At 33.9% G+C, this 19821-nt stretch overlaps 2 protein-coding genes across 2 annotated transcripts; both read left to right on the top strand.

The window, feature by feature from the left end:
- Positions 1-42: 42 nt before the first annotated feature.
- Positions 43-1656, top strand: LOC114734914 (disease resistance-like protein DSC1). Its single transcript, XM_028922560.1, has 5 exons — positions 43-144; positions 253-434; positions 522-552; positions 653-756; positions 843-1656. The coding sequence occupies exons 1-5, from the start codon at positions 43-45 to the stop codon at positions 1654-1656; spliced, it is 1233 nt and encodes a 410-aa protein (XP_028778393.1).
- Positions 1657-16323: 14667 nt separating this feature from the next.
- On the top strand, positions 16324-19821 carry LOC114734913 (toll/interleukin-1 receptor-like protein). The gene is made up of 3 exons (XM_028922559.1): positions 16324-16817; positions 16949-17346; positions 19222-19821. Exons 1-3 carry the CDS (start codon positions 16324-16326, stop codon positions 19329-19331), a joined length of 1002 nt encoding a protein of 333 aa, XP_028778392.1. The 3' UTR covers positions 19332-19821.

The raw sequence follows: 19821 nt of genomic DNA, 5'->3' as shown, positions 1-19821 counted from the left end.
AGTATTGATTATGGGGTATGGATGCATGATTTAATTCAATCAATGGCTTTCGAAATTGTTCGTCAAGAGTGTATGAAAAATCCTGAAGGACGTAGTCGACCATGTAATCCTGAGGAGATCTGTGAGGTGCTTGAAAATAATCAGGTAGGAAAAATACTTGCCTTTCTAATTAGACATTTGACAATCACTGAATAGAAATTGTTAATATAAAGTAATTTATTTACTTTCTTTTTGGGATTTTGTGTTGTTCAGGGAAGTGATGCGATTCAAGGCATAAGTTTAGATTTGTCTCAAGTTGGAGATTTACAGTTGAGTGCTGATGTCTTTAGAAAGATGCCTAATTTAATGTTTCTGAAATTCTATTCTGTCGGGGTTAAAAGATCTTGTAGTGTAAAACTCCCTTCAGGGCTTGAGTCATTTTCCAATTCATTAAGGTATCTTGAATGGGTCAATTTTCCCTCAGAGTCCCTACCATTGTCATTTTGTGCTGAGAAGTTATTTGAATTTCACATGCCTTGCAGCCACCTTAAAATATTATGGAACGGAGTAAAGGTAAACATACAAATATGAGTTTTTTTTTTTAATTTTGCAATTTAATTCAAATCTAAGACTCTTGTTTCCTATGTAATATTTATCATTTTAATTGTTGCAGAACTTTGGGAATTTAAGGGAGATAAACCTTGCTGAATCTAAACAATTGACGGCGTTACCAGATTTCTCGGCGGCTCAAAATCTTAAACATGTTGATCTTTGTGGGTGTAAAAGACTAAAAGTTTATGCCATCTTCATCCATCAATTTTATCTCTCCTGAGATTGATTAGTGTAATACTCATTAATTGCAGAAACATAAAGAGTTTGAAGTCTGAGAATCAGTTAAAATCTCTCGCAAAGCTAATTGTCGTCGGCTGCTATGGTCTCAAGGAATTTTCATTCTCTTCAGACAAGATAACTTATTTAGATTTACGGCCCACAAGTGTCGAGATATTGGACTTTTCAACTGGGTGTATGGAGAAACTCCAGTACCTCGTTCTCAACTGCTCAAGACTGAAATATCTTCCAATTAATGACATTTGTTGCATGAGACGCCTTCAGAGTCTTGTTCTTTATGATATTGGAGGATTAATTGACAAATCAAAGCTCCATAGCTTATTTGATGCTTTGCTATCTCTAAAAGTAATTCATTTGGATGGAGCATTCAAATTAACTGATCTTCCAAACAATACCAAACATCTCTCAAGGCTACGATGTCTTTGCGTAAGCAATTGTAAAAGCCTTCAATCTTTATCAGAGCTTCCACCATCCATCGAAAAATTAGGTGCCTACGAATGCTCATCATTGAGGACACTACAACTTACTTCTCATTTTGAACCTTCATCGTTGGCAGATAAAAAATTGTTGGGTCCAACACTCTGTTACTCAGTTAGTTATCTTAGAAATCTTCAACGGCTTACTCTTAAAGGTTGTGAACAGTTGTATGAACTCCCTGAATTCATGGACTCCTTATCTTCATTATCTTCATTGGACTTGAGTGAAAGTAATGTGGAGAGTTTGCCTGCCAGCATTAAGCATCTTTCAAATCTAAAACAAAATTTTCTTGCGGGATTGAAGAAGACTTCGTTCTCTGCCAGAATTGCCGCCATTCCTCGAAACTGTTGATGCTAGTGGTTGCATGTCACTGGAGATTGTACCCACTGTAATAACTTCTGCACGACAACTGAGTTTCCTACATCTGAAAGATTGCTCGAAATTGGAGAACTGTTCTTCAGCCCGTGACATTGAATGGGCATATTTCTCATTGAAGCGATTAGTATACACAAAACAAAGAGGAGGTGTTGTTTACCCAGGAAGAAAAGTTCCAGAGTGGTTTATGTTTAATCAGGGAAAAAAGGCTTCGAACTATGTAACTATTGTGCTTCCTTCAACCACTAACGACCTAATTGGCTTCATTTTCTGATCTGTTCTTTCTCATTTCTGTTCTCATGACTCTCATTATAGCGTACAATGCCAACTTTATTATGATAGTAAGTGGTGCAAATGCTTACCATTTCCTATGCTCATCGAAAATTTTGATTCATGTCATGTTATTCTATGGTGTGATCCTTCCACACTCATAAAGTTGGGAAAAACAGTGGATGATCAAAACACCAATTACAAGCCAAAGCTGTCATTTGAATTCTCTGTTGTTACAAGGGATAACAAGTTAGTCGATGGTTTGGTTGAAGCATGTGGAGTCTGCCCAATATATGCCTCGGATTATCATAACTTCATTCAACAAATGGAATCGAAGTCAAACTTGAGTACTCAAAACAAGACTTGTCATGATGTTGATGAGAATTCATTTCGTGGGATACTAAAATAGTGAATTTCTCATTGGAGCAAGGAAAATATGGCAATTTTGAAGGAAGTGTCATTCCAGAGTGGTTTACTTACAAAAGTTCAACGATAAAAGATGGAGGTTTACGGGTGAGTGTTAAGCTTGCTCCAGATTTGGAAAACTTAATGGGTTTCATTTTCTGCTTTGTCATGCCTCATTTCTCCTCAAAAGAAAGGGATCAATGTCAGTCGTCATGTACATACCTTATTGAAGATAGGAGTAATGATTGGACAAAAAGGTTGCCTTTGGAAGGTCCAATAGGATCGCACTATTCAATGATAAGATTGAATTCAGATAGTGTTTTTCAATGGTATGATCCCCTCTTGTGTGGATGCATACTGCGGGAACTTCAAAGAAGAAGAAAATCTTATGATGGGGAGCTTGGATTTAGATTTAGGTTTGTTGATGGTTTGGTTAATTCGAAATTTCAGATTGGTGAGTGCTTGATCAAAGAATGTGGAGTTCGCCCAGTATATGTCTCAGTACACAAACTTCCTCCAACAAAAAATATTGAAGGCGAGTACGCGAAGAAAGAGGCATCGGAATATTGATGATGACCAACATCAACTCACTTCAACAAAGAAATTCAACCTATTCCCCTGAATTCTGAGTCCAAGACAACTGATGATGTCAATGAGTTGCTACTTATGCTGTCCCAATTAAATTTGGAATCTACAAAGAATCACAATCATTAGAAATAAATTACCTATTATTCGTTACTTGACGGGTGTATCTCTCTCTCTAAACAAATGTCCATTCGGTTTTTTAATAAAATATCGTTACTTTGCAATATAACTGATAATTATATTGGTGCGGAAGCCAAGTCATGTAGCAATAGCTAGCATGCAAAGGAATCAGATAAAAGCATGACATAATAGGATACGTGTGGTGCGTATCCCTGTGATGATCAGTTTTTGGATTAAATTTACTTCCTTTGTTGTGATTTTATCAACTATTTCTCACAAGTTCTTCTTCTTTTTTTCCTTTTTCTTTTCCAAAAGGATTCTTGCTTTTTTAACAAGTGAGTTCAACTTCTATAGAGAAGGCTGGGAGAACTTGCACATGGGAGAACGTCTTCATCACTTAGCCGACTGTGGCTAAGTATTTGATCTAATGTGGGATGGTGCTCTGATTAGAGGCTAACTAAGGAAACTTTTGGAATTAACTTGTAGCAACATATCTTCTTTCTGATGCAAACCCATCGTTCTGTTATTAATTTCTATCAGATAATATGAAGAACTATTTGTTGCAGCAGAGGCACTTATTCAGACATCGCCGATCCACTTGCTTAAGCTGTTTGTTTACATATTGACACAAGTTTTCTTATATGAAGCTGTTTGTCTACATATTGACATGAGTTTTTTTTTTTTTTTAAATATGCTTTGTTCTTCATTTATTCATGAAATCCTGAAATCCTTATTGGTCTATATTTTGTATCTTTAATTTGCGCTGATCTGTCCTGGCTGTGAGGCACATATGAGAGAAGATCTCTCATAACTTGGTCCTTGTTTCTTTGGTTTTTTTTTCTTTTTTAACAGAAAGAAATCTGACGCAGCTGCTTCGATCCATGTCAATGATCTGAGCAAGTTCCAAAGGGCCTTGCGTAATGATGTGGAACCGGAAGCCTGCTGAGAGACCCCGTATAGCCAAGAAGTCAACTGCCAATTAAGTTTGCCCTTTGGACTCACATGGCAAAGGCGTGCTTCCAATTCGCGATTAATCGTGCTTCTAGCTTCCTCGATGACACCATGGTCTGCCTGCTCTTCATCTCTTCCCTCCAAAATCAATTGGATGGCTTCCGTAGAATCAGATTCTAGGATGACTCCCCTAAATCCCATATCCCGGGCAACTTTCAAGCCACGAGTACAGGCCCACAACTCGACAGTTAGGTGGTCCCCTTCGGTGAACTGGCCTAGATGGTTTCTGTTTTGATCTCTCGTGTTTTGTAATGTTGCTTGGCTCTCTATGTTCAAAATATGTATGCATGTATTTATGTCTGTGCGCGCGCGCAGAGACCATGCCATTGAGTTCCATGCGTGCTTGTAACTATTGAGATTTGATCTCAAACTAAACCCATCATTATCATATTTGGGCTAGAAGAGCTTTGTTTATTCTCTTCTCTTAACTAATAATAGCAACCAAATTAGGTTGTATAATTGGTATACCGTTTATCTTCTTTGTAGCTTGGATTTTTTTCCTTTTTACTTTTACATATTAAGTAGATCTAATTAAAAAAATGCCTACGTTGGCTCCATCGTTTCTGTTGTCTTCCAACACTATCTTTTTTGGGAACAGTCCCACAAAGTTGACTTCGTCAAATGCGGCGCTGTCCCCCCCCCCCCCGTTTTTTTTTTTTGGCCTGCCAACCACATACGGCGTTGTCACACCATGTTTGATAGACTCTTTCAAATACGTGATTCATTTATATGATCAATGGCCATATTCCATACGTGTGTGTGTGTGTATTCATCAACATATATGATTTCGTTTTATTTTTGTTAGCCATACTCGCGTCAAAGTAGGAAGTTCGTAGTTTCTCAATTTGTAATGAAGATATAGAAATATGGGTGGCAAAGTCATTACAATCATTCTGTCTTTTCTCCTCTCATTCAGAGATACTTCCACTAAACTAGCGTGGAAAGGAAATTCTTTAGGCATCTATGATGTAAAAAATGGAGCTTCCATTTTAATTAATGTTGATTTTGCAGTTATTAATGATTTTTGGAAGTTCATTTGGAAATTTCCTTTGCCTCAAAAGATGTTGCTTTTTTACTTAGAAATGCATTAGATATGCTACCCTTCTAGTGATGTATTGAGGGCTCATCACCTTAATATTTCTGACCTTTGCTCTTTTGGTTGTCAAGTGGAGGAGACTTTATAGTATCTCTTCATTTCCTGCCCTTTCTCTAGAGTTCTATGGTTTGGATGTCTTAAACATAAAATTGCAACATGATAGCTTTCAACAGTTTATTGATTGGCTAAAGCATGCTCTCCCTGCTTTGGTCATGGATGGATATGTTAATGTTACTTGCAGAATCATCTGTATTTTAAATGCTATTTGGCAAAAATGAAATTTAATCCTCCATCATGGGAAGAAGATATCTTGAATTGCTACTGTCAAAGAGAAAGATGGCACATTCTCTCTCTTTCAGTTAGCCTTATCTCCTCAGTCTGATTTGAATAATTACCAGTTTCTATGAAATCTGTTTTGAGCAATGACTTCCCAATTAAAGAAGGATGGGATATTATTCTATATAAAGCCAAGAAATAGAGAACTCCTCACTGTCACGGAATTATATGCTTCAATGGAACATCATGACAAGAATTTCTATGAAGAAATAGAAATTACAAGCATCATGTCTTTCTTTAGTTATGCCTAAGATCTTCCTTTTTCTGGATTAAAACTTTTGGAGGATTTGTGCATCAAGGACTACGATTATTGACTGTGAGCTATGTGCAAAAACATTTCAGCACGATTCCATCTAAACCCCATTAGGTTTCTTCTCAAGCTAACATCTTTGGCATTTTCCTTGATGCAGAGTGTAGCAATAAGCAATGTGCGGTTGAGAAGGATAAAAGGATAACAGGAAACTTGGTCTGTAGTCTTACTTCATTGGATAACATATTCAGTCATCAAAAACCATTTGAAAAATAATTTAAAAAAAACGTGACCTGATCAAGTTTGTAGCTCAGAATAGCTTCTCTTTTCAAAATTTTCTGTTTTAAGAACTCCTTTTCAGAAGTCCTTCTTCTTTGCAGGATTTGTGCTATTTCCCGTACAACTTGATCTCTACTTAAGCTGTTGACTTTCACAAATGCCCTTCTTGGTTTCTTCATTAGTTCACCCTTGCTGGAACCACTATTTCAAGTAGAAAAGTTTTATTGGTCTCTCTTCCACCTCTAGTAATTCGTTCTGATTTAATAGTACGGACCTGGAATTGTACCTCTTTTATACGAATGAGTTGTATTTCTTTTTTGTTCATTAAAAGTTCCTTTCCTTAACTGTGTTTCCTTTGCAAGACTCATAAGCTTTAACAGCCCAAAGCAGAAGAGAAAATTGTATATCTTCACTATCTGCTCCATCAAATGGGTTAAACTTTGACAGCTCAAACAAACAGCATTGAGAGGTACCATTACCTAAGAAGCAGAGTACTAAAGCGATGCATATATGACTTTGGGCAGATTGACTTGTTGGTTTGAAAATGGTAGGTATTTAGAATTACTTCTTTTATCATAACTTTAATTTGTATACATGAAAAGTAGAGTTCTAGAGTGATCATATAATATCGGTTTGTTTGCTTTCTTCTTCATAGGATACTTTCCAAATCATTTTTGACAAAATTTGGATGCAAGTTACAGATAAGCATAGTTGGTGTTTTACCACCGGATTAATATTGAGAATTTGATTCTGCTTGGCTCTTTCTTTTATTGCAGGGTGCTTTCTTCTTGTTTGAAGTAATGGAATTAAAAATATAAGATTACAAGACTATGTGACTTTGATGCTGAGGCGAATAATATAAAAAGAAGAACCATTTGTTTCTTGCAGAGGCATAATTATACAGACATCAAAAGTTGACAGAGGCTTCCGACAACTACGTTCAACTGGTTTAACAAACGACAGTCCCTTTTTGGTTGGTCGAAATTACAGAGTCCTTAGTATATTTTGTTTGAAGTATTAATTTTTTTACATAACATCCCTAACTAACTATAAAACTTTCTAATTAATTAATCAAATTTATGTAGTTAATTTTTTTATTAAGAAATTTTGATATTTGCAATAAATAATTAATTTTAACTGACTTTATTAATTTATATAAAATTATTATTGGAAGCTTATAATAAAATGAGGAGGGAGTAATAATGACCTCAATAGCAGTGGAAATGGATATCACAATCCAAGCGTAGCTGTGTTTGTATCTAATTACTAGGATTTATTTTTTAAATTTTAGGTCAGAAAGAAGGGCCTTATTCAATGGGTTTTGAATATTTGTCAGTAAATTAATTAAGAGGGCGTTTGGCAATTTGGAAAAAAGTATTTTTTCACCCTAAATCATAGTTTGAGCCAGACAGTTGCCAAACGCTCAAATTTTTTAAAAAAACCTTGGTAAGGCCCAAAACTAAGGTTTTGGAACCCGAAACCTAGGTTTGTAAAGAAGCAGAAAAATTCTGTTTTTGGGAGTAAATTTTGGGTTATTGGATTAATAATTATGCCCTATCACAATACAGCCAATAGTATATGATAAAAACACTCACCAAATTGAATCACAAACTTCACCTCTTTTCTGAAAATTTCTTCACCTTTGCTCCTTCTGAAAAATATTTTTAATCTTATATTTTATATATACTTATACACATATTAACAATTAATTATATTTTTTATGTTTCATTTATCGTATTCACAAATTTAAATTATTAGCAAATTTATCACTTCAAATGAAAATATAAATTAAAATTTATTTTTATGTAATTATCATATTAAGTTATATATTTTTTCATAATTTGTATATAAAAAAATACTTCTGATATTAACTATTCAAATATTCTCACTTTATGAAAATAATATTTTTTTATAAAATCTATTTTTTTAAAAATTTATTCTCAAAATTATTTTTTTCTCAGAAATTATTTTTCAAACTACGATTTATATATATCCAAACAACTCTAAAATAAAATAGTTGTGATGATTCAAAAATAAGAAAATATTTATATCGAACCCCACAAAGGTGCCATTGTGACTCACCAAATTATAACACCCACTTGCCCGAATCAATGGTGACATGCAAAACCATTTCTTCCCAGAAGCTGCCAACCCTTCGCGTAGCCATTCCTTTATCAAAGTGACTTTTGACTTTTCCATCAAAATAAAAAAGGTGACTTTATCTTTTTCGACTATAATTTTACTTTTTCATGCACAGGCCATGCTCATTTTGTGTCCCGGCCAAATTTTATTTATTAAAATATTTCTGCACGGTTTTTTTTTTTCCCTTTTTGTTCGCAAAATTTTTTTTTCCTTTTTGCTTCGTCCAATAGGGATAAATTGAATAGTTTAATTCAGGAAATTGTCCCTAATGCCGACACAAAACTGGAAGGTAGAGTATGTATAATATTGCCAGTAAACATTAAAAGATGTAAATCCAATTGACGAAATGACTAAACCCGTTGAATAGTTACTGGAAAAAATTCACAAAGTTGTTGAATATAATTAAACTGATTCTGATTCGCATATTGATGTTTGTACATGAAAATAAAGTAGAGACTCAAAACAGGCATGTGGTGTGTATGAATGTTGTAAAATGTCTATTTGTTATAATATTTAATGAAGTGAATTTCGAGGTTTTTTTTTATCAGTTGGGTAATTCAATTTCAGGGAAATAATAATTATATAAAATCATTAATGAAAATTTTCGCAGGTGAATAAACTAAGTTGCTTTTAACGAATGAGCGTGTTGGTGTTTGTAGATGAAAACAGAGCAAAGAAAACAGAGCATGAACTATTGCTCCTTCCAAGTGAGATTTCGACGAAAGTTGTTGAATATCATTGAACTGATTCTGATTCACATACTGAAGTTTGTAGATGAGAACAAAGTAGACCTGAAAACAGGGCATAAACGAAACGTGCCATAACTTGGGAAAGCCAACCTGTTTTATTATAGTAATTGTGGTAATCATTCTCCTAGATGATCCGTAACGTCGGTTTAGGCACAATGGATCCTACCACACCATTTTTGCGTCATCAGTGGAATAGTTTGGTATCTATAAAATAGGTCTAGTTCATTCACGACAACCATAATGAACGCATGCTCAAGTTTTCCAATGCGAAGAACACAGTAAAATAAAGGGACAGTGGTTAGAATGGAAATGCAACGTATTCCAATGTGAGAATGGTAAATTTTCTTTCAGTTGGCGTTCATTTGGCTCCTGAAGACTCAAAGCTTTCTACACAGATGGTTACAAAAGTGAACATAAAGAACTAGTTCAAATACCAGGCGTTTATGCCAACGGCAACCCAGTAAACTGATCTTTACCACTTTGGGTTCATTTCCTCGTTACAAAACAGCAGAGGAATGGGAGAGTACATTGAGAAAATTAGAAAGGACGGTTCATCAAGATATTCAAGCAGTGTTAAAATTCACTCATGATGCAAGACAAGTTAAACCCAGTGTGTTAAAATTTCCTTTGTGTGCATGCTAAGAGGAAAGCACTCAGCAGAATCTCTCTCCTCTTTAATAATTTATCCCTTCAAGTATGCTTGATTTTGGTGGTTGACAAGCTATGTTTAAAGTTATCTTGAGAAGCAGAAATTAACTAATCGCATTGGAAATAACTACATATTCCTTCCGTTTCTTATTATAAGGTTCAATATTTTGAATAGTTTTGTCCCTTTTTTATAAGATCTTTTTTGTGTTTGTATAAACATTTAATAAATTATTATCTATTTTACTTCTAGTTTAATGTATTTAATATATTCTCTTTCTTCGTTTATCTCACTATTACTCTTTCACATCGACTCATTTATATATAAGGATATATTTGAAAAAAAATTATATTTGTTACACATTAATTGTTTTTAACTAATTCTAACTGTTTTTTTTAAATCGTGCAATTTAGTTAAAATGATCTTATAATAAGAGACATAATACTCCCTCCGTTCCTTATTATAAGAGACAAATAACCGAAATACGTTGATCAAAAAAACAGTTAAAATTAGTTAAGAACAATTAATGTGTAAAAAGTATAATTTTTTTCCAAAAATACCCTCATTAATAAGGAGAGAGAACATGAGAGAGAACAATTAAATTATTAAAAGAAAGAGAAGTGGGAGGGAGAGAGAGTGTGAGTTGAAAATAATAAATATGGGTAAAATAGTAAATCAACACAAAAAAGTAGAGACAACTTGTAAGTGTCTCTTATATATAGGAACATGTCATAAGCATCAAATGTCTCTTATAATAAGGAACGGAGGGAGTAGTATTTAGGAACAGAGTGTACATGTCAAGCTAAAATTCACCTAATCCAAGATACTAGCCTGCCTAAAATTTCATTTTTGTTACATTGAATGCACGATTTACAAAAAGATATATATTCCATGACTTTTTGTTCCACAAAATTTTTCTAGAAGAATAAATTAAGTCTTTGCTTATTGATAATTTTTTTTTGGCCAACGCATTGATAATTATATCTATGGCAGTAGCAATGGATATCATAATGCAACCCTAATTATGTTAGTATTTAATTACTTAGTTTTATTTTTTAAGTCTTTGGTCAGAAAAATGAGACCGAAAGGCCTAAAAAATCGTGTAATTCAAATTTTTAATTTTTTAATGGAAAAGCATGATAGAGCCATCTCACTTATTTTTGGATTTGCATTTTCAAAAGAAGAAGAGGAAGAAGAAGCTTTTATTAAGCTTAAAGGAAATAACCGTTAAAGGAGCATTAAATGCATTTCAAATTTTTTAAGTCTTAATGTACCATCATTTGCCCCTCCTCACGTTTTATCTTCTCTGTGGCCGACAAAAGCAAGCACTTTAGCTGTGAAGATTTAATAATTAAAGTAAATCAGACGTCGCAAAGTCGGTGTTGTATTTCACTAAATTATAGCACCCACTTTCGCTAATCAAGGGTTAGATCCAAAACCGTCCCTTCTTGGAAGCTGCCAGAATGCCAGTCCTTTATAAATAAGATCTTATAATTAGAATGAAAGATATTATTATGGAATTTGGTATGTGGTCTTATGTCGACACAAAACTGGAACATATATATAATTGCCAACATGTAATTGGAATTGATGAAATGATCAAATCCATTGAAGTGTTAACTCGAAAGGTTGTAGTATTTCACAAAGTTGTTGAATACTATGATTAAACTGATTCTGATTCGCATAAAGATGTTTGTAAATGAAAACGAAGTAGAGACTTGAAAGGAGAACATGAACGAAACTTTGTCATAACTTTCACAAGCCAATTCAACTCCTTAATATAAAACTCAATTGATTAATCTGAGAAAATTAAGAAAGTTAAAATATTAGTATTTAATTATAGTATATGTTATATGATTTCTCTAAAAAAATACTTGTATATCCCATCAGACTGTATATATTAGTTTATAACCCGACACATTAGTCTGGAAAAACACTATAAATATAACACTTTAAAGCAATTCATTTAACTTTTTTAATCTTTTGAAATTAGTTAGCTGGGGCTGAAATTATATTAAGGAACCGAAATAGTATATGGTAATTGTGGTAATTAACTGAGCCTTATATTTGGCTCGAAAGAAGCCTGTTCATTGCCATACTCCATCCTTACTGCAAAAAAGAAAACCTTGAATAGCACCATGGTTGTTGCAGCTTCTTCATCTTCGTCGGCTTCCAATAAACATGAAGAATCGTTAAAGGAGCATCAAAATGCATTTTAAATTTTAACCTACCCATCATTTCATCTTCTCTGCGGCCGACAAAAACAAGCACTCAGTTGGCCGTGATGATTTAAAAATGAAAACCATATTTAAATCAACCATCACTAAGTCGCTTTTGTAATTCATTAAATTATAACACCCACTTTCCCTAATCAAATGGTTAGACGCAAAATCTTCCCTTCCTGGAAGCTGCCAGCCCTTCAACATAAGTTTTCCTTTATCAAAGTGACTTTTGATTTTTTTTTTTCATTAATGAAAGTAGAACTTGCATTTTTTTTTTAAACTCAAGAATGTCTTCAAGTCCTTTTAGGCTTGAGACTAATTTCTGATAGCTTGAGAGTATTTAAGTTAAAGTCCTCCCAATAAATGTGCTTCCCAAGATACGAATTTGTGTTCTTTTTTTTTTTTTAATGAAAGTAGAACTTGCATTTTTTTTTTAAAACTCAAGAGTATCTTCAAGTCCTTTTAGGCTTGAGACTAATTTCTGTTAGCTTGAGAGTATTTAAGTTAAAGTCCTCCCAATAAATGTGCTTCCTAAGATACGAATTTGTGTTCTTTTTTTCTTTTCTTTATGGAGATGAAGCCACTTATCATTTCAACCAACAGTTTCTTGGTAAGTGAAATTTACATTTTTGTTCATCAAATAGTCCATGAAACTTGCATGAAGTTTCAGAGCAATTTGCCAACGGTTCCCTCATAAGACAAAAGCCATCATGTGAAGGATTTTTTTTCCAAAAAAAAAATTTATATATACTATAAAAGCACTTGCAAGCAGTGATGTTTACAAATGTAAAACCGTTTCAGATTGAGACTTATATCGGATATTTAGATTTATGGTTATTAAAAAAAATCATTCTTACAAAACAGTAAATGTTCCTCAAATACGTTTATCTAGAAAATAATTACTCTGATTTTAAATATAAGAGCTAATTGATAGGTTTACTTTGAATTCCAAATACAAGACATTAATTTGCTTTTGTTCCTAAATTTATAATTTTTTTCCCAAATTAATTATCCTTATTTGGTTGTGCATGTAAAAAGAATTTTCGTCAATTATGATAGTTTATTGTAATTAAATGATTGATGAGGTGAAATACTTTTGAAAAACTAACATATATGCTTTTACAAATGATTTATTTAATTCTTAATACTTACAAATTAACTATCTAAATTTTATATTTAAAAGGGAAATAATAGGAAAATGCCAAGCCATGCTGCTTTTTATTTTCGTGACTTTACATGGAAGAACTAGTGTTGTTCTTTATGGCTGTGGCCATGAAAGAAGTAGATTACCTTTTTAGCGCCAAGTGTAATATAGCAGTTGCCAAAATTACGTAATAAAACTTTATCCCCGAGTATTTTTCAGTATTATTTTCATTAATTTCACATGTTTTCCTCTCTATCTCTCACATAATTTGTAGAAAAAGTGATCCATAATTTTTATATAATGACAAATTACTAACTTAATTAATGATTTGTGTAAATTAATTAATAAGAATTTACATTCAAGATTAGAGGGGTAACAAGTAACAACTAACAAATACCTATTTGTAATTGAAACAAAATCAGAAATTGAAGCATTCTCCTTATTCTTTAATCCTTGCCAGCGTGTGTTTTTGTTTGGGGGTGGGGGAACCGAAACCTGAATGGTGATTCCAAATCTGTAAGTTGCGTAATATTGATCGCTTGAATTTGTTATGATTTTGTTTTTTATACATAAAAGTTTGTATGAGTTAGGTTTTGAGTACTATTAAAACTCTAATTACAAGCAATAATGTTTACAAATATTAAACAGTTCAGATTAAAGTTTATATGGGATAATTAGATTTGTGGTTATTAGAAAAAAGATCCATTCTTACAAAACAGTGATATAGTTCCTCAAACACAGTCATCTTTCTAAGAAATAATCACTCTAATCTGAAACTAGTTGAGAAATTTATTTTGATTTTAAATATGACACCTTAATCTATATTTTTTTTGGTATAATTCTTCTCCAAATTAATTATATAATGCATATATATAACTAATTAGATGAGATATTCGAGGAAAAATAACATACATTTTTTTTCTATAAACAACTAACTTAAAGAAGTTTTTAATGTTTAAAAATTAGCTATCTAATTTTTATATTTAAGATCAAGGTAGTATATATGCCTGCTCAAAAGTACAACCTCACCCAAAATTGCAACTTAAAATTTCAATTAAGTGTTGAAAATTATGCAATTTACAAGAAAGATATCTATTCCAAGATTTTAGTCCTGTAAAATTTTTTAAAGAATAAATAATTTATTTGCCTATTAATGACTATATCTGTAGTAGTAGTAATAATGGATATCACATGAGTATGTTAGTATTTCATTACTTGTTTTAGTTTTTTTAAGTTTATGGTCAGCAAAATGGAGTTTTGGTCATTTGTTATGTAAATAAAATTGAAGTTGCTTGTATCCCCGCGCAGGGGGGGTCTAAGTTGTGTTTGGAATGAATTTTCAGCCATCCCAATTGAGTGGCTTTTTAATGGAAAATCATGGAAGACCCATGTTATTTGTGTTTGGATTGACTTTTTTTTTTGGGGGAGGGGGGGTTTATTAAGCTAAATGAACGTTTACGTTAAAGCAACTGCTATTCGTTTGCGGTGAGAAAAGCCCGATGAAATAACCACTAAAGGAGGAGCATCAAATAATGCATTTTAAATATGTAACCTACCCATCATTTGCGCCTCCTACTCACACATTATCTTCTGTGGCCGACAAAAATAATTAGCACTCAATTAGCCGTGGAGATTTAAAAAATGAAACATATTTAAATCAGAAATCACCAAGTTGCTATAGTAATTCACTAAATTATAGCACCCACTTTCACTCATCAAATGGCCAGATGCAAAACCTTCCTTTCCCGGAAGCTGCCGGAGCGCCAGCCCTTCACGTATGCAAGTGTTCCCTTATCAAAGTGACTTATGGTTTTTCCATAACAAAGAGTGACTTTTGACTTCATATCAATTGACTAATAATTTTATCTTTTGTTCTTAAAAGCTGGCCATATTTACTTTCTGTTCCATCCGTCCAATTTCGCGGATAAACCGTAAATGACGGGTCATTTATTCTTCCCGCCATTTACACCTTTTTCCAATGAGGACATGCACCACTTTAATATGGAAGCTAACCATCCAATTCTGGCAAAGACTTGAGCTTTAAATAACAAATATTGTTTTGGTCCAAAAAGTAATACATATTAATCAAAACTTTAACACGCTTTCAAACACAATTGACCCTACGATCTCTAACAATTAAAATTAAAACTCTAATAATTTTAAAGTTCTTTTTCTAAAATCTTTTCTATAAAATATTACTGAAAATCATCATTAAATTATTATATCTATTTTGTTTGATCTTAAATTTAAAATCTCAATCCACTTTGTTTTTCAAGTTTATAGTTTTTCTCTAAAATATTTCTATTGATGATAAAGGATTTTCATTAAGGATAGTTCCAATATATGATTAAATAGAATAGTTTACAAAAGTCAACACAAACTTAATTAATTTTCTTAATATTTTAAAATTAATTATCTATCTTTTATATTTAAAACAAGAGACAGTATCATTTTTTTAAACTCTAAGCGGATGTGATAAACATTCTTGTAGATGATCAGTCGGTGTTTCTATTTGTCATAAGGAAGTGAACTTTGGATTTTTTTTTTTCCTTTTTCATCAGCTGAGTAAGTCCATTGCAGGGGAAATGATGATTTTATAAACTCCTTGTCAGTGAAAATTTTGGCAGGTGAACAAGATAAGTTTGCTTTTGACGGGTGAACATGTTGGTGTGAGCTCTTACAAAGCAAAGAAAACAGAGAGTGAGCTCTTACTCCTTCAAAGTGAGTTTTACATTAAAGTTTTTGAATATGCTTTATATTGTATTTTGTTAATGTTAATTCATTTTTTTAAAAAGTTACATCAAGCGATTTTAAATAATGATAAAATTGGACACTTCTGTAATTTTTGAAAAAGAATTATGAATCAAAATGAAAGGAGTATTATTATTCCACCCGGCCATGTTAATCAGACAGGAAATTGCAGAGAAGTAACACAGCAATTGGCGTGAAGCATCAATATCAACTTTTAAAGGTAGGCCACACATTTTGTTGGACCTTAATTACGCACAACCTTTTGCAATTTCCCCAAAGACTTAGACTTCATAAGCATTACTATTTGTAAGTCATAAATAATACTACTCAAAGTATGTTAAAATAGCGATGTTTTCATCTGGATCCTGCTCAAATTATTATCTATAAAATGCATCTACTTTATTCACATGTCCAAATTATCCAGGGCCAGAAACAAAGGTAAGATTTTCTTGTTTTGGGGGAGGGGATCGGAATTGTATTCCAACGCGAAAAGACTAAAAAGTTGGGGGGGGGGGGTATCAATTGCCGACTTGCCGCGTCATTTAGCTCAGAAGACTTAAAGACTGAGTCAAGTCTATTGAAGCGGCGGCAGAAAGAGTGTGTAAACTGTTCTTCCTGCACCTTGAAACAAACTGCAATGGTTTCTGCTTCCTCAAGCTCTGGCTCTAGTTTGAATGCTCCAAGAAAGTATGATGCGTTTGTAAGTTTTAGAGGCGAAACCCGCAACAACTTCACCAGCCATCTTCATGCTGCCCTCAACCGAGAATTTGTTTTGTCCTTTCGTGACGATAAGCAGATAGAGAAAGGTGATGAAATCACGCCATCACTCATCCACGCAATCAAGGATTCCAGTGTATCTATCATAGTCTTCTCAAAAGACTACGCTTCCTCAAGATGGTGCCTGGATGAACTCGCCCAAATCATGCGGTGCAGAAAGGATGAGGGCCAGTTTGTTTTACCCATCTTCTACAAAGTTGACCCCTCACATATTCGAAAGCAGACCGGAGCTTATGAGAGGGCATTTGAACAACATGAGAAAGATTTCATGCATGATCCAGAAAGAGTGAACGGGTGGAAAGCAGCTCTTTCCGAAGCTGGCTCTTTAAGCGGCAGGCACTGCCAAGACTTCACGTAAGTATTCCTCGATCAAAGTCATCCAAAATGTAAGTATTGCCCGAGTATCCCACCCAAAGTGGCAGCTTGGTATGTAAAATTGATGGTTTACTCTGTTTTTTTTTTTTTTTTTTTGCTTTGTTCAACAGGGATGAATCCAATTTAATTCAAGGAATTGTCACTGATGTCAACACAAAACTGGAACAAATACATAATTGTCGACAAACATTAAAAGATGTGATTGGAAGGGATGAAATGATCAAACCCATTGAAGAGTTATTGGGAAAATCTCAGAGAGTTGGAATTTGGGGGATGGGCGGTGTGGGTAAGACCACAATGGCAAATGCTGTATTTGCCAAATTATCTTCTCAGTATGACACTTGTTGCTTCTTAGAAAATATTAGGGAAAAAACAGAAAAAAGTGGATTGGGAAGTGTTTGTAGCTATCTTGTCTCGAAGCTGCTAGGGCAAGATATGCCAAGTAACCCATCAAATGGTTTAAGAAATGCCTTTGTTACCAGAAGGCTTGGTAAGAAAAAAGCTTTAGGGGGTGTTTGGCAAAAAAGCCAAACCATGGTTTGGTTTGCCAAACCTTGGTTTGGCAAAAAATTTGCCAAACACCCCCATTTTTTTTAAAACCGAGGTTTTGGGCAAAACCAAGGTTTTGCCAACAAAACCTCGGTTTCCAGATAAGCAAGCGGGGGTTCAATTATTGGCTCTCCCCAACAATTCAGCTCCCGTGGTTTCCAGAATAGGCTCTCCCCAACAATCTCCCGAGGCTCAACGGTCAGCTCCACGGTGAAGAAAACAAGCACGCGGGGTTCCTTCAGCTCATGGTCAAGACCCATTGTTCGGCCTCCGAGAAGAAGATCGTGTATTGGGTTGCCTGATCCAAGCCTTCCATTTCCGGTATCGTCGCTGGTCAGTTCATCTGAAGTCAGTTGATTCTTCCACCGTCGCCCCTTCCGAAGCTCTGGTCGCCGTGTCTTCTTCCGTCGGTTAGATCCAACTCCTTCCGGTAAGCTGTCTTCTTCCGTCGGTCATTGTGGCTGGAGATCTGGTGCATTAGAAATTCTGTGTCCCGTCAATTTTTTCCCCGAAACAGAGGTTCCGTCAGCGTCGCTTTTTTCTTCCGAATCAGATGTTGGTTTCACCGATTGCCTATGCTATGCTCACTTGTAGAGGCTGATTTTGTTTGATGGTAATCATGTGTGTGTGTATACGATGGCTGGTTGTGCTTCGTGTGTGTGTATGAGAGACAGAGCATTTGGTGGGTGTTGATCAAAATTTCCGTTTGGTCGATTTTATTTCGGAGACAGGACGGCCGAATTTTTTTCTTTTGTGCTTGATGGTTGCTTTTGCAGTGTTATATGTATGGGATTTTGTTGGTTGTAGCCAAATTGGGTCAGTTAACCGAAATGATGCTGGGAAAAAAAAATAATTATTAATGTATATGTATACCGTTGGATTATAGATAAATACTATCCTGTTATATCATATCTCCTGGACTGAATGGTATGCTTTTTGGGTTAAATTTGTGATAACTGAACTGTTGTAATTGGTTTATAGCATAATGAATAAAAAAAATAGCAAAGCTTCGTGGGATATAAGAGCCACAAAGGTCTTTATTGACCTGTGTATTGAAGAAGTTGAAAAGGGGGGAAGAAGAGGAACTAGCTTGACAAAGCCTACTTGGACAAGTATTGAGGAGAACTTTGCTGCAAAGACTGGGAGAGTTTATACGAAAATCCAATTAAAGAACAAATATGATACCTTGCGAAAGGAGTGGCAGTTATGGGATAGGCTGCTCCGTGAGACAGGTTTAGGGTGGGATGCCGAAAGGAATACTGTTAGATCAAATTATTCACTACATACAAGAATAGTTATGTCCTTTTTATTTTCTTTTTTCTTTTCAGATAATGTAATGTGTTGTTAAAAAAACCTATTTGAACAAATATATTTCGTTGCAACCTCTATTATTAAGACAATTAATATGAATTTTTTTTTGTGTGGTTATTTAATTTTGTGGTTAAATAATATTTTCTTTAGCAAAATAAATCATTTTCCTAAAAACATATTTATTTATTTTATTAATATATACACACACTAATTTCTTATTATTTATATTATTTATGCCATATTTATTATGTTGCCAAAATATATATTATTAATAAATTTATTACTTCAAATAAACATATATTATGAAATATATTTTATATGTAATTATCATTTAAACTTATGTCCTTTTTAGTAATTTCTACATATCAAAAAGCACTTCTGACAATAATTATCCAAACACTCTTACTTTATCAGAATCACTTTTCCAGAAAATCTATTCTTTCAAAATCTATTCTCTCTAGAATCTATTCTCCAAAAGCTATTCTGCAAACCATGGTTTTGCTCCATCCAAACACCCCCTTAGTTGTGCTTGATGATATTGATCGTTCTGACCAATTAGAGGGTTTGCAAGATAACATGTGCAATTTCTTAGGAGAAGGTAGTAAAGTTATTACAACAACAAGAAATAGGTAATTGCTTCGAGGAAAAGGTTATGAAATACATGAGGCCAAGGGACTGAGTTATCAAAATTCGCGTCAACTTTTCATCTGCAAAGCCTTTGGATCAGACCATCCAGGACATGGATATGAACAGCTCATAGAAGGATTTATATGTTATACCCGACACAGTCCCTTAGCTTTAAAAGTTTTGGGTTCATATGTTCACTGTGAAGATAAAAGTTTATGGGATGGTTTGCTGAGAAAACTACAAGGAGGGTCTCCAAATGACAAAATTCAAGAGGTTTTAAGATTGAGTTATGATAAGTTAGCCGATGAAGAGAAGAAAACTTTTCTAGACATTGCATGTTTCTTAAAGGGTGAAAGTGAAGGATTTGTAGAAGAGCTATTAGAGAGCTATGGATTCCATCCAACTGTTGGCATACCAATCCTTATAGATAAGGCTTTAATAGTCAAGAACAATGGGAAGGTTGAGATGCATGACTTAATACAGGAAATGGGTCTGC

Source organism: Neltuma alba, unplaced genomic scaffold (genome assembly GCF_004799145.2).
Source record: "Neltuma alba isolate B1F8T4 unplaced genomic scaffold, ASM479914v2 tig00013158_pilon, whole genome shotgun sequence".
Taxonomy (NCBI): domain Eukaryota; kingdom Viridiplantae; phylum Streptophyta; class Magnoliopsida; order Fabales; family Fabaceae; genus Neltuma; species Neltuma alba.
Note: the sequence above shows the minus strand (reverse complement) of the source record. Positions and strands in the feature narration are given on the sequence as shown.

Coding starts and splice junctions, on each gene's coding strand:
- LOC114734914 (XM_028922560.1), top strand. CDS start 43: ATGGCTTTCGAAATTGTTCGTCAAGAGTGTATGAAAAATCCTGAAGGA. Junction 435..521: donor TCATTTTCCAATTCATTAAG/GTATCTTGAATG, acceptor CATGCCTTGCAG/CCACCTTAAAATATTATGGA. Junction 553..652: donor TATTATGGAACGGAGTAAAG/GTAAACATACAA, acceptor TAATTGTTGCAG/AACTTTGGGAATTTAAGGGA.
- LOC114734913 (XM_028922559.1), top strand. CDS start 16,324: ATGGTTTCTGCTTCCTCAAGCTCTGGCTCTAGTTTGAATGCTCCAAGA. Junction 16,818..16,948: donor AGGCACTGCCAAGACTTCAC/GTAAGTATTCCT, acceptor TTTGTTCAACAG/GGATGAATCCAATTTAATTC. Junction 17,347..19,221: donor TGGTAAGAAAAAAGCTTTAG/GGGGTGTTTGGC, acceptor ACACCCCCTTAG/TTGTGCTTGATGATATTGAT.